The 12,294-nt window shown below is 41.0% G+C and overlaps 1 protein-coding gene across 6 annotated transcripts in view; it reads left to right on the forward strand.

Annotated features, from left to right (window-relative positions):
• RAPGEF4 (Rap guanine nucleotide exchange factor 4) overlaps positions 1–12,294 on the forward strand; it is a 317,379-nt gene that overhangs the window by 244,076 nt on the left and 61,009 nt on the right. For all 6 annotated transcript variants that reach the window (XM_034954511.3, XM_034954513.3, XM_034954512.3 and 3 more), the window contains 5 exons: positions 4,033–4,117; positions 5,970–6,030; positions 8,742–8,818; positions 9,238–9,384; positions 11,363–11,478. In XM_034954511.3, the coding sequence (XP_034810402.1) occupies positions 4,033–4,117; positions 5,970–6,030; positions 8,742–8,818; positions 9,238–9,384; positions 11,363–11,478 (486 nt within the window). The remainder of the gene's footprint in view (positions 1–4,032; positions 4,118–5,969; positions 6,031–8,741; positions 8,819–9,237; positions 9,385–11,362; positions 11,479–12,294) is intronic.

Raw genomic sequence — 12,294 nt, forward strand, 5'->3', positions numbered from 1 at the left:
CCTTTGTAACAATCCCATGTATTATTCTCATTTTACAGATGCAGAAACAAGTCATTAGATCAGTTGAGCAACGAGGAAGTTCATGATTTAGATCTCAAATTCAGTTTCTGCTTCCAATCTAGTGCCTTTGCACTACCAGATACTGCTTCTCTTGAGAAGAACAGGCTAGATTTATGGATATTTAAGCAAATAACATTCGTGACAGTATGTTGTAATTACCATAGCAGTAAGACCATGTGCCACGGAGGAATAAATGTTAGAGAGTGGCCTAGCATGGTGTCTGATGCCTGTAATCCCAGCACTTTGGGAGGCCAAGGCGGGTGGATCACCTGAGGTCAGAAGTTAAGAGACCAGCCTGGCCAATATGGTGAAACCCCGTCTCTACCAAAAAATACAAAAATTAGCCAGACGTGGTGGCATGTGCCTGTAATCCCAGCTACTCAGGAGGCTGAGGCAGGAGAATCCTTAAACTCGGGGGGCAGAGCTTGCAGTGAGCCAAGATCACACTACTGCACTCCAGCCTGGGCAAGAAAGGTTAGAGAGCCAGTTTCACTTAGGAAAGATGACATTGAGCTGGACTTGAGGCAGAACAAAAGTATTTTAAGCAAAGAGAAGAGCATGCAAAAAGTCCTGCAGGCATGAAAAAGCTTAGTGTGTTCGAGGAATGGAGAGATGCCTGGGATAGCTGGAGAGAGAGTATAGCTATCAGGGAAGATGTGAAGAGAGGGGAGATAGATGAGTCTAGAGAAGGAAGTTAAGATCTGGTTTCCAGGAGCGTTGTGTGACGAAGAGGGAGCACTTCTAGATAGATTAAGCTGGTGGTCCTTGTGAGTTATCTAGGAAGAGATGGCCAGGAAGCCCTTGGAACTCAGGAAAGAGGGCTGTTTGGAGAACAAGATTTAGGTCTTGTCATTATCTAGATGGAAGTTGAGGGTTTTTCCCAGGGAGAGAAGGTAGAACAAAGCCTTGGGGGCTGAACACAATACAAGGGATGGACAAAAGAACAACAAACCAAAAAGACATTGAGAAGAAATGTTCAATAAAGCAGGAAGGGAGCCAAGGGGGAGGAGCATGGGGAGAGGAGAGAGCTTCAGGCATGCTTAGTGGTGGAGGGCAGCAGTTAAAGTGAGCATGGTTCAAAAGGAGCTGGAATTCTGCCATCTTTACCTCTCTTCTTCTACAGTTTGTGCAGGTCCTAAGACTAGCTGTTACGGCTCAAAGGTCAGCCTTGAACCATGATATCAAATTTTCAGTATATGTTATTGAGGGTCTGACAGTTCTTCATCCTGTTTCAAATCTCAGATGCAATATTATTAATATGTTGAGATGTGTAGATCCAACAGGCATCATTATGTATGTGTGTGTAGAAGCGGGGTCTCACTCTGTTGCCCAGGCTGGTCTCAAACTGACCTGAAGTGATCCTCCTGCCTCGGTCCCCCAAAGTGCTGGGACTACAGGTGTGTTCCAGCACACCCAGGCAGGCAGGACAGCATTTTTAAAAAAGAAATCCATAAAAGATGAGTAATACAGATCTCATATTTATATTATATAAACACTTTTCCTAACCTCATAGAGATCTGCTCCCAAAATTACAACTTTGAATATGTCCAGATTTTAGAGCGGAATTCTAAGCCTTTCTTTTCCCAGCTGAGCTTTTCTCCTCTCACCGTAACAGCCCACCCCATGGAGGTGCGAATGAGACTTGGTGACTGCTTTCTCTTTTAGCCAAGCTTCTAGGAGGGTTCCGTGTTATTTGCTGCTGATGTCAAGTAGCAAGAACAGCAGGGCTGCTCCTTGTGCTGAAGATCCATAATCCTATTACGCCTACCTTGAGACTTTCGCATTAGCTGCCTCTATAGTAGTAGATGGATGAAGGTGACTTGATTGACTTTTAAATCCCCAAGGGTCGCAGTTTCAAAATCCCCATGTCCAAGTCAAGTAGTGGATGAGGGCTCTGGCCGAGAAGGCCTGGCTCCTTTAGAGCCCCTGTGGCCACGGCTTTTCTTCAGCGTCTTTATGGGTCCCATACTTTCTGGGTTCCACCATAAGCACGAGATTGGTGTGCAGTTGTGTCCCTCAGTGGTGACCTTTAGCAGGAGGTGAACCTGGCTAGCATCTCCCGGGTCATGGATTTAGTATCTGTCTTTATACAGTCAGGATTAGGAAGATAGCCCCTGTTGATTCCAGAAGAGAACGTTATAATATTCTTTTGTTCATGTTAAAGCTGTCCTTGGGAAGGTACTGTGCAAAGTATGCAGAGTTTTCTTCCTCCAATTAGACTCCACTAAATCTGTCATCTTCCCCGTGTTAGAATATGGTTGCAAAGTTATTTAATCCAATTAACTATTTTAGAATATTCATAATTCAGTTTTGATTACTAAGAGTACTTATCTAATAATCAGCTAAGTTTCAGATGTACTCTAGTAGACCAAATGTCATAGTTTATTTGTAAGTTTGTTTAACTGCTTCTGCAAAGGTCTGAGTTTTGAATATCACTTTGCTGGGTTTTTTTCACTTACACAAATAAATATGTAGACACCTTTATGGTTGCTGCTTCTGTTAGCTCTCACATCTCTCTCAGAAAGATATTGTCCCCAGTTTTCATATGAGACTAAGACTTTGATGTCACATGGCTGGTGAGTGGTTGCACTGATTTTAAACTTGATTTTCAGACCCTAAATCTAGTGCTGTGTTTAGTACACCAATACTCCTCAAATTTCTTTGACCAGGGAACACCTTATAAATGATAATGTCATGATGGTACATCATCAGTAGCTCATCAAGGGTTTAATGTTTAATTAGTAATAATTACAGTAATATTGGATAATACCATAAATTGTTAAAATTTTAGGACAAAATGCACAAAATAGACGGATGGTTATGTAATAGATAATATTCATAACTGCAGCAATTAGCTGAGAGTAATGCCGCCTATCCATCAATATATAGATTGTCTCTCAGTTGACTCCCTAGAACTCTCAGGATTAATAACCCATTAGTTTGTTTTCAAGTTTCAAAAACATATTAGTTAGGATTCTTTATTTTGCAGAAAGCAACAAAAAATTCAAGTTGCTGACCAGTTGTATCTCCTACCATTAATATAAACACTATGAATGATTTCAGAATAATTATAGATACGAAAAGTGATTAGGAATCTATTCAGTCTTCCAGTGCCAAAAATGTCCACAACACCCCCATACCCTACACATGTCCTACATAATTCTAATAATTCAAGAAGAAGAAGGAAGTGGTTTCAACTTTCACAGATTATATACTGAGTCCTTGAAGGCATGTTATTGGATACCAGTTTTATAATAAATTTTAGAATAAAAATGCTTTACATAAACTGATTACTGTCTGGTGGGCAGTGGTGGTTTTTGTAACAAGAGTTTGGGAATGTGGAATATACCTCCCTTCTTGCCTTCTCTTACTAATCGCAGATGCTACCATTTGCCTTCTCTTCATCTCATGCCCTTATCTCCTCAGGGCTAGAAAAGAAAATGTTGAGTCTGCATACATCCTATATTTGAGTCCTTCGGAAAAAATACATTTTATAACCCCAAATAATAGTGACAGTGGCATTATTATTCTGCTAGGCTAAGATAGTACACAGGATCTCAAGGAATTTAGATCAGTTGTCAAGTTGATTATACCAATTGTTTCTAGTGGTGTTAAAAGACAAGTTTTGCCATTACTGATTAAGGTGGTAATGAAAAGCAGTTTTTTAGCTCAATCATCTACAAAGTGAGAGATGAGTTGGCCAACTACCACGTGAGTGGAGATGCTCTTCCCTCTGAGATCAGAAGAGAAGGGATCCTGTGGACTTTGGTTTTCTCCCATATCCTTTCATCAAGGAACACATTTATTTCAAAAATCCCTTTAGGGATTATACTGGTGCAACCTCTCCCTCCGCCAATATCTTCTTGTGCAGAAGAAATCCCTGAGCATGTTACTGATGCCTGGATCCGTTTCCATGTTTGAGGCCCTAGTGATGCCCTTTTTCCATATTCCTTTTTTTTTTTATCTTTGTAGACCTGGCCAGAGGACTGTGGATGACCTAGAGATTATCTATGAGGAGCTTCTTCATATTAAAGCCTTATCCCATCTTTCTACCACAGTAAGTTGTCTCTTAGTTTAGCATGGTTGGAGCACTTTGCAATAAATGCACTGTTAGGACAGAGGAGAGTATTACGGTGTTGTGGGGGGAAAGAATGTCTGATTTTCACCTCATAAATCACCTCTACTCTCTTACGAGATGCTGAGGAAGTTATACCCAAGAACAATCACTGAAAGGAATCAAATTTTGTCCTATTATTGGTAGTTGCCCATGTGCCCTAAACCCCAGAGCAGCCCCATGTGAGTAGGGTTGGAACATGGGCTTCATCCCTGTGAATATGAATTTTGGAACCTGCACACTCAGATAAGAGAGCCAGGCCTGGGAGGGACTCTGAATCCTGCCATGGTATGCTGCCAGAAGGTGGAAAGAGGGAAACCTAGATGACCTGTCTTGGCTTATGGGGCCAACTCCACCAGGGTTTGCTGCCTTCTTGAGAATGGAAGCAGAAAGTTCAAGAGAGCATCAGCTCAGATGTATTAGTGAAAATAACACCACCCACTAATAAAAAATGACCCAGTGGCTGTATCTGATTCTGAACTTTTACCTGATTAGAGTATTTAGGAGACAGAAATTTTTTGCCACTGAATAGGGATAGAAACACCTCCTCCCATAAGAATATGATTTTTAGGAAACACACATGTCCTACACGCTAATAAGTTAAGAAGAATGAAGTGGTTTCAACTTTCACAGAGTATATACTGAGGTCCCTAAGAAATATCTAGATGCCTAGTTTGTTTTCATTCCTAGCTCACTAAAAGTGGTGTTCTGCTACCTCACAGTAGCAGTACCTGCCAGTCCCTGCTGTTGGGGATAAGTTCAGGTCTCTGTTGAGAGCAGCGAGGCATTTGCCATAGCTCCAAGCAAGAGGGCTTCAAGTCCCCTCTCCCCTTCAACCTAGACAAACCTCCTTCACATATCTCCCACCTCTGGCACCACTGAGGGTCTGGAGACTTGCTCACCTATGTGGACTACCCAGGGAAGTGGTCCAGCCCAGCCTCCCACCTACCTACCACTGCCCTTGCCATCCTTACTCTCCACAGGGCATAGATGTAGTGCCTGGGAGCCTCACCTGGGAAGCCCTCATATATACAGGGCAGAAAGCTGAGGCTCCATGAGCTCATGATGTAGAGGGAAGTAAGGAAGGACCCCTTTCCCTGCCTGTGCTCCAGGGACCCAGCATGCCCCGATCCGACTTCCCTGGTCTCACTGGAATTGAGAGGATTGTGGGTAGTCTTGTCTTCTACCTCAAACCCCAGGTACCCAGGCATAGAAAAATCTCAAGTTACTAGGTTCTTAGGAAGATAGAGCCATGATTTGGGACCGTAATTTGGAATTTTTTTTTAAATGTGAATTTTAGCTAGCTAGGAATAATTTGGAATTTTAACTAAGAATATAAATGTGTTCGTTCATTTAGGCTTCATTATTCAGCTTCAAGACATAGAATTTTCCAACATGTTTGCCATGATGCATTATATGTAATGCAAGCAAGAGTCACTAGTAGCAACAGAATCATATGATGTTGTACATGGTCTCCCCTTCTCACCCACAGCCAAAGACAGGCAGGCAAGTGGGCTAGTTAATGCAGGTGGGACCATGTTTGAAACAGTCTCTAAGGAGGTTGCCTGGTATGAATTAGCTATAAGCTATTCTATAAAAAGAGCTACAAGCTTTAAAAGCCTAGCAGCAAATCGAGTAGAAGTGATTTTAGATGAGAGCAGCAGCAAGAGAGGTGAGAGATGACTGCATGGGAAGCCCCGGGAGAGTTTGCATTGTGCCCCCAGAAAGAGCATGACCCTTTTCCACCCAGACCTGGAAATGTGGCCTTTGCATGTTTCTTCTGTTTTTCTTCTAGGTGAAACGAGAGTTAGCAGGTGTTCTCATTTTTGAGTCTCACGCCAAAGGAGGGACTGTGTGTAAGTGAAAAGCTGTACTGGAACCTTGTGCCTGGCCAGCATCCTTGCAAGCACATGCCACGGGAAGCCAGGCTGCTAACGCCTCACTTCTTGGCCCCGGGTCTGGCTTGGTGACTTGGCAGGGTGTCCTGTGGTACTTTCGTTTTTCTGGACCTGTGATTATTTCCAGCACATGTCAATTATTCTGAAGTATCGTGGTTTTCTAGTACCAGCAAGTGTTGTGGGTGCCAGCCTGAGTCTCACTGGCTCCCTACCCTCCTGACTCACCACAGTGTTTAAAGAGGGTGGGATGAAGTCACTGCCCTTCAGGAAGGGCCTGAGGCAGTACCTTTTCCCAGTGACCTCATTTCGTTCATAGCTTTAGAAGAACTAATCGATCTCTTGAGGTTGTTAGTTAGAATGATATTTAAACCATCCTACTTTATTTTTCTTCTCTCACTTCCACTTTAAGCTCCAAGTTGGAGAGAATTTCTTTGCTTCAAATACGTATGCAGTGTTAATCTATAGTATCTCACCAAAATCCAAGTTGTAGTTTAGTTCTGTGATCATATTTGGAAGCAAGAAAAGGAAATTTGATGTGAATAGATGTGAACAATATTATATAAGCTGGCATTCCTTACTACTCCTACAAAAATCTGGCTGGAACAAACAGGGTTAGTGATCTACTAAGGTCAGGAAATGCCTCTCCAATCTCTCTTGCAGAATCACAGGACACAGCAGCATGCTAATGTGTTCTCAGAAGTTCTGCAATAAGGAGAAATGATCACCATGTTTAAACCGATACTTCCTGAGCCTAATGACACATAGAACACTTTTTGCATGGACACCTGTTAACTCTTTAGAGACAGTTTAGAAAATCTTGCTCTTTCTTCAGGCTACATTGTATGAGTCAAATAAGCAGGAAACATTAATTGTAAATGTGGTTTTTTTACTTTCAGTCATCAAAAATGCTATTTCTGACATTGATATCTATTTTAGTAAGAATGTAACTTCTTCAAATGTTCAAGGCTTACTTTAATATTTTTATCTTAATGGTTGCTAATGACTTATTCTTTTTTATTTTCTTTTATTCTTTTCATTCAAACTTGCTAATTGTTTTCATTTTATTATGAAATAGTTAAATATTTTAAACAAAAAATAGAGTATATTACAATTACCTTCTTAATCTTTGTCAGATAATAACATGCCATTTTTTTCATATTTTCTTTTTTTTTTTTTTTGAGACAGAGTCTTGCTCTATCACCCAGGCTGGAGTGCAGTGGCACAACCTTGGCTCACTGCAACCTCCATCTCCCAGGTTCAAGCAATTCTCCTGCCTCAGCCTCCCAAGTAGTTGGGATTACAGGCGTGTGCCACCAAGCCCAGCTAATTTTTTTTTTTTTTTTTTTTTTTGTATTTTTAATAGAGGCAGAGTTTCACCTTGTTGGCAGGCTGGTCTCAAACTCCTGAGTTCAAGTGATCTGCCCGCCGTGGCCTCCCAAAGTGTTGGATTACAGGCGTGAGCCACTGCACCCAGCCTTTTTTCATATTTTCTAAAGAATTAAATTATACACGCTGGGTGCAGTGGCTCATGTCTGTAATCCCAACACTTTGGGTGGCCGAGGCAGGTGGATTCCTTGAGTCCAGGAGTTCGAGATCAGCCTGGAGAACATGGCGAAACCCTGTCTGTAAAAATTAGCAAGGTGGATTGGTGCATACCTACAGTCCCAGCTACTCAGGAGGCTGAGGTGGAAGGATCTCTTAGGCCCAGGAGGTCAAGGCTGCAGGGAGCCGTGATCACGCCACTGCACTCCAGCCTAGGTGACAGAGTGAGACCCTGTCTCAAAAAATAAAAAATAAATTATACAACTACACTTGAAGACCCTTTGTACCCTCATTGATCCCATTCTCATCTTTCCTACCCCAAGGTAACTCCTACCCTGAATGTAGTGGTGATCATTCCAACTCACTTTTTTAAAAATACAGTCAGTCCTCTACATCTATGTGTTCCACATTTACGAATTCAACCCACTGAAGATCAAAAATATTCCAAAAAAAAAGAAAGCGGATGGCTGTGTCTCTACTGAACATGTACAGACTTTTTTCTTGTTATTATTCCTTAAATAATACAGTATAACAACTATTTACATAGGATTTACATTGTATTAGCTATTATAAGTAATCTGGAAATGACTTAAAGTATACAAGAGGCTGTGTGTAGACTATATGCAAATACACCACTTTATATCAGGGGCTTGAGCATCTGTGGATTTTGATATCCTTGGGAGGTCCTGGCACCAATTCCCCATGGATACGAAGGGACAAGTGTGTGTAGGTATGTATCTGTAAACAATATATAGTGCTGATTTGCATGTTTTTAAACATCACATTACTTGTCAGATTACATTTTAGAGCCATTTTTCTATGGGATAAGTTTTAATGAATTGTGGAAGAAATGTGTATGGCTTTAAGAAACAGATTGCTGATAAATTGATATCTACTAAAAACCTATGTTTTAGGGCATAGCAAGGAATGCAGTGTTTCTCTTTCTTTTGTATTCTATAGAAAAGGAGATAATGTGCCACCTGAACAAGTTAATATTTGCCAGTGATGTTTCTCGAATTTTACGTATGCATATTTTCTGGGGACTTAAAGTGATGATTTGATAAGCTGTAATTTATATTGATGTGCTTCTATTCTTATCATAAGTCTTTTCATCTTTTTGTGTCTAGTGTTTAACCAGGGGGAAGAAGGTACCTCCTGGTACATTATTCTAAAAGGATCAGTGAATGTAGTCATTTACGGCAAGGTATGTATATCTTTTTCTTTTTGAAACTTTATTACGCTCCACTTACTAGTGTGGCTCTAAGTATTAGCAATGTAGTGCCACAATTAAATTTGCAACAACATTGCTCCTAGATGTAGAAAAGACATTATTGTATCTTTAATCATAAGTTACCTCAGTTATTATACTTAAAGTTGTATTGTACTTTCTGGGGTTTGTCTCCTGACGGATTAAAGTGTGTACATTTAAGTTAAGCCACAGACCATATTACTCAGTGAAAGCAAAGTGAACATCATAATGTAATTGTGTAATCCCCTTTGGCATCGCTAGGTACAGCCCATTTATCTACAATGTTTTAGGGGCTGGGGGTCTTGTGGCAGGAGGTGTTGGGTGTTTGCTCTATTTCAGGGATCTTCTTCATCTGTGTGTTCTACTCTATCCAGGGTGTGGTCTGCACCCTGCATGAAGGAGATGACTTCGGCAAGTTAGCACTAGTGAATGATGCCCCACGAGCTGCCTCTATCGTCTTACGAGAAGATAACTGCCATTTCTTAAGAGTAGACAAGGAGGATTTCAACCGGATCCTGAGGGTGAGTCCAAAGCAAAGTGTGGCTGAGAGACAGCCCATTTTTTCTTTAACTAAATAAGCAAAGCTTTGAGCATAGTCTTAATTGAGTAGTCCTGTGATGAATGAGTGCTCTAGGCACAAAGGGCCTTTGTTACAAACCGGTTATATTTAATGTGTTGGTATGCATTCTGGGATCCAGAGGTTGTATTCTAGTAAAGCTGCAAATGCAGGATGCTATGCTGGACCCAGTCCCTCTATGCATCCCTGCACTGGTCCATGAGAATTGACGATAAATAGGAATTGCCTTGGCAAAATGTCAGTCTGAGAAGTTTCTCTCTGACATCCTGGGCATCCTTCTTTGTGTCCTTCCCATCCCACTCTCCAACACAGTGGCAGCCGCCTCTGCCCCTTGTCTTTCTCTTTCCTAGACCTTCCTAGTTTCCACCTCCTTCTCCTCCCAAATCTGAGCCTGTCTCATATCATCATACATTCCCTTGATTTATTGAGTGATTACATTTTACTGAGAATTAACATCTATCATGGTTACTCCAACCAAGCATTTTCATTTTCAAGGGCTTTATCTCAAATTGTTACAAACTAAAGGAATTTCTGACATTGGCAGGCAGGTGAATAACTGGGGTAGTAGAGGGAACTGTGCAATTGCACTTAAAAGTTGGCTCTGCAGATGAGCCTACTCTAAGCATATTAAGGAATTTGTGAGTGTGGGTGATGTTTAGAAAAAAATGGTCTCTGGTCTCTCCCCAGCATGCGGTCCCTTGTCCCTGGGAGGGATGACTCTGCTTTGGCTGCTTGAGGCCTGGTCATGGACTTTTAGGGATGGTGACGATGTCCCACCACCCCTGGCTTCTCAGGTGGCCTGTGGTCCTTCCCGCCCTAGCTTGAGTTCACTCAGGAGGCTGTTCTTTCTAGGGTCACACTGCCCCTCTTTCTTTCACTGCTGACCCACAGAGCAGGGTCCCTTCTGTCCCTCTTGCAGCCTTAGCATCTCTATCCCCTCCTGAAGTCCTAAATGTAGCTTTTGTGCTTTGGGGTATATTCCCGTTACTTAATGATGATTTACAATGTCATGCTCCTGCCCTTGTGTCTGGACATCAATCCCTACATGGCCTTAAGCATTTGCCTTTGGTGGCAAAATTTCTGACAACTAAGTTTGTCTTAGGAAGGCATGGTCTTAATGCAAAAAAAAAAAAAAAAAAAAAAAGAAAAGAAAACAAAGGCTAAAATGTATACCCTTGAACGATATATTAAAAAAATACCAGATGGAATTTGAGTTGGTTCTTATCTGACCTCTTTTTAAATGGGGGCCAAATGTTGAGGAAAAGCATGTTAAAATTTTTAAACTAACTATTTACAATGATATTGAAATTTAAAGGTAAACTGTACTAACTCCTTCAAGTTTACACACAAGGAGTTTACATTCAGCCAAAACATTCTTTGAACGAATCAGATTAGGACCATTATCATTGATGTAATTTATAAAATCACTTAAAATAACCAAAAATAGTTTTTAACACATTTCAAACAGATTTTTCTTTAAAAAAAACAAAACAAAACAAAGCAGTCTTTTGATTAAAGAGAAAAGGTGCCCCACTCCTAAGGAAACTAAATACGCTTAGAAGAAAAAGAACTTTGCTGAAGCTGCTTGCTATTTACCACATATTTTTATAACTAATAAATGCCTTTGCTCCCCACCTTCCTGCTCTGCTTCCTTCTCCCAAAGGTTTCTCAGAGCATAACCACGCTATGCTTTATTCTGCTGTTTTTCTGAAGCTAGGGTAAAAGCAGTCTTAAAAACACATGCCTCAAACCTCATCTGGTCCTCTCTCTGACCGTTCCAGCCCTTGACTTTGAAAATGACTTAATTTGTAGACGCAACAATTAGCATGACAAGCACCAAATGAGTTTCTGAAGCATTTGAAAATTTTTTCATTGTCTGAGTAAGCGGCAGCATCTGTATGTGGTGTAATTTGTATTTGCAGGACGTGGAGGCGAATACAGTCAGACTTAAAGAACATGACCAAGATGTCTTGGTGCTGGAGAAGGTCCCAGCAGGGAACAGAGCTTCTAATCAAGGAAACTCACAGCCTCAGCAAAAGTATGTTTGCATCCAACACTGTAATTGCCAGACTATGATTAACCTTTTCACATGGTATCATCATTTCTACAATAGCATGCTCTCCTTTTCTGTGGAAGATGGCAGTGTATGTGACTTTTTTCCTCTCTATTGACTAATCACACATCTTGTGGAGTATAATGTATCCATTTCTGGCACAGCATTGAGCCGGGTGCTGCCTAGAGTAATTCGGGAGAGAATATTCCTTTACTCTAAAAACCACTCTTTGTATACAGTGTTCAACTGTAATAGCTGTGGAACAGAAGGCGTGTGAGAGAACAATGGGAATAGCAATGCCAGGCAGCTCAAAGGATATGAAGGCCCCTGGGTGATGAGAACTTTTGGTATTTGAATTTCGTATGCAGGATTTCGCGTGAAGTGTTTTCCTCTTGTTATCAGAATGAGCGTCTTTGATGGAAACCCAGACTTCAAATATAAAACAGTCTATTGATTGCAGCCCAGAAGCATCCATTTGGCCTCATTCATACTTATTCCTGCTAATGTCAAAAGGCCATTAGCTTCACATTTCTCAGATGTCCTGTTTAACTTGAGTCTTTTTCAGCATACCGATGTTCAGTTCCAGCTTTTGCTGCAACTTACTACATAAGACTGCATCAAATGTACCAACATTTGAGTGGTAAGACAGAATAGAAAATGTGGCTCTAAGAAATTACAGAAAATTGCAGAATCTAGTTTTTAAAATGGAGATTAATTTTCAATCTTAGTGTAATAAAAACACCAATTCTGTAGCTAAAGAAATGTTGCCCAATAATATGTTGAAGGAGAATGCATCTCAAG

This window comes from Pan paniscus, chromosome 13, assembly GCF_029289425.2.
Source record: "Pan paniscus chromosome 13, NHGRI_mPanPan1-v2.0_pri, whole genome shotgun sequence".
Lineage (NCBI taxonomy): Eukaryota > Metazoa > Chordata > Mammalia > Primates > Hominidae > Pan > Pan paniscus.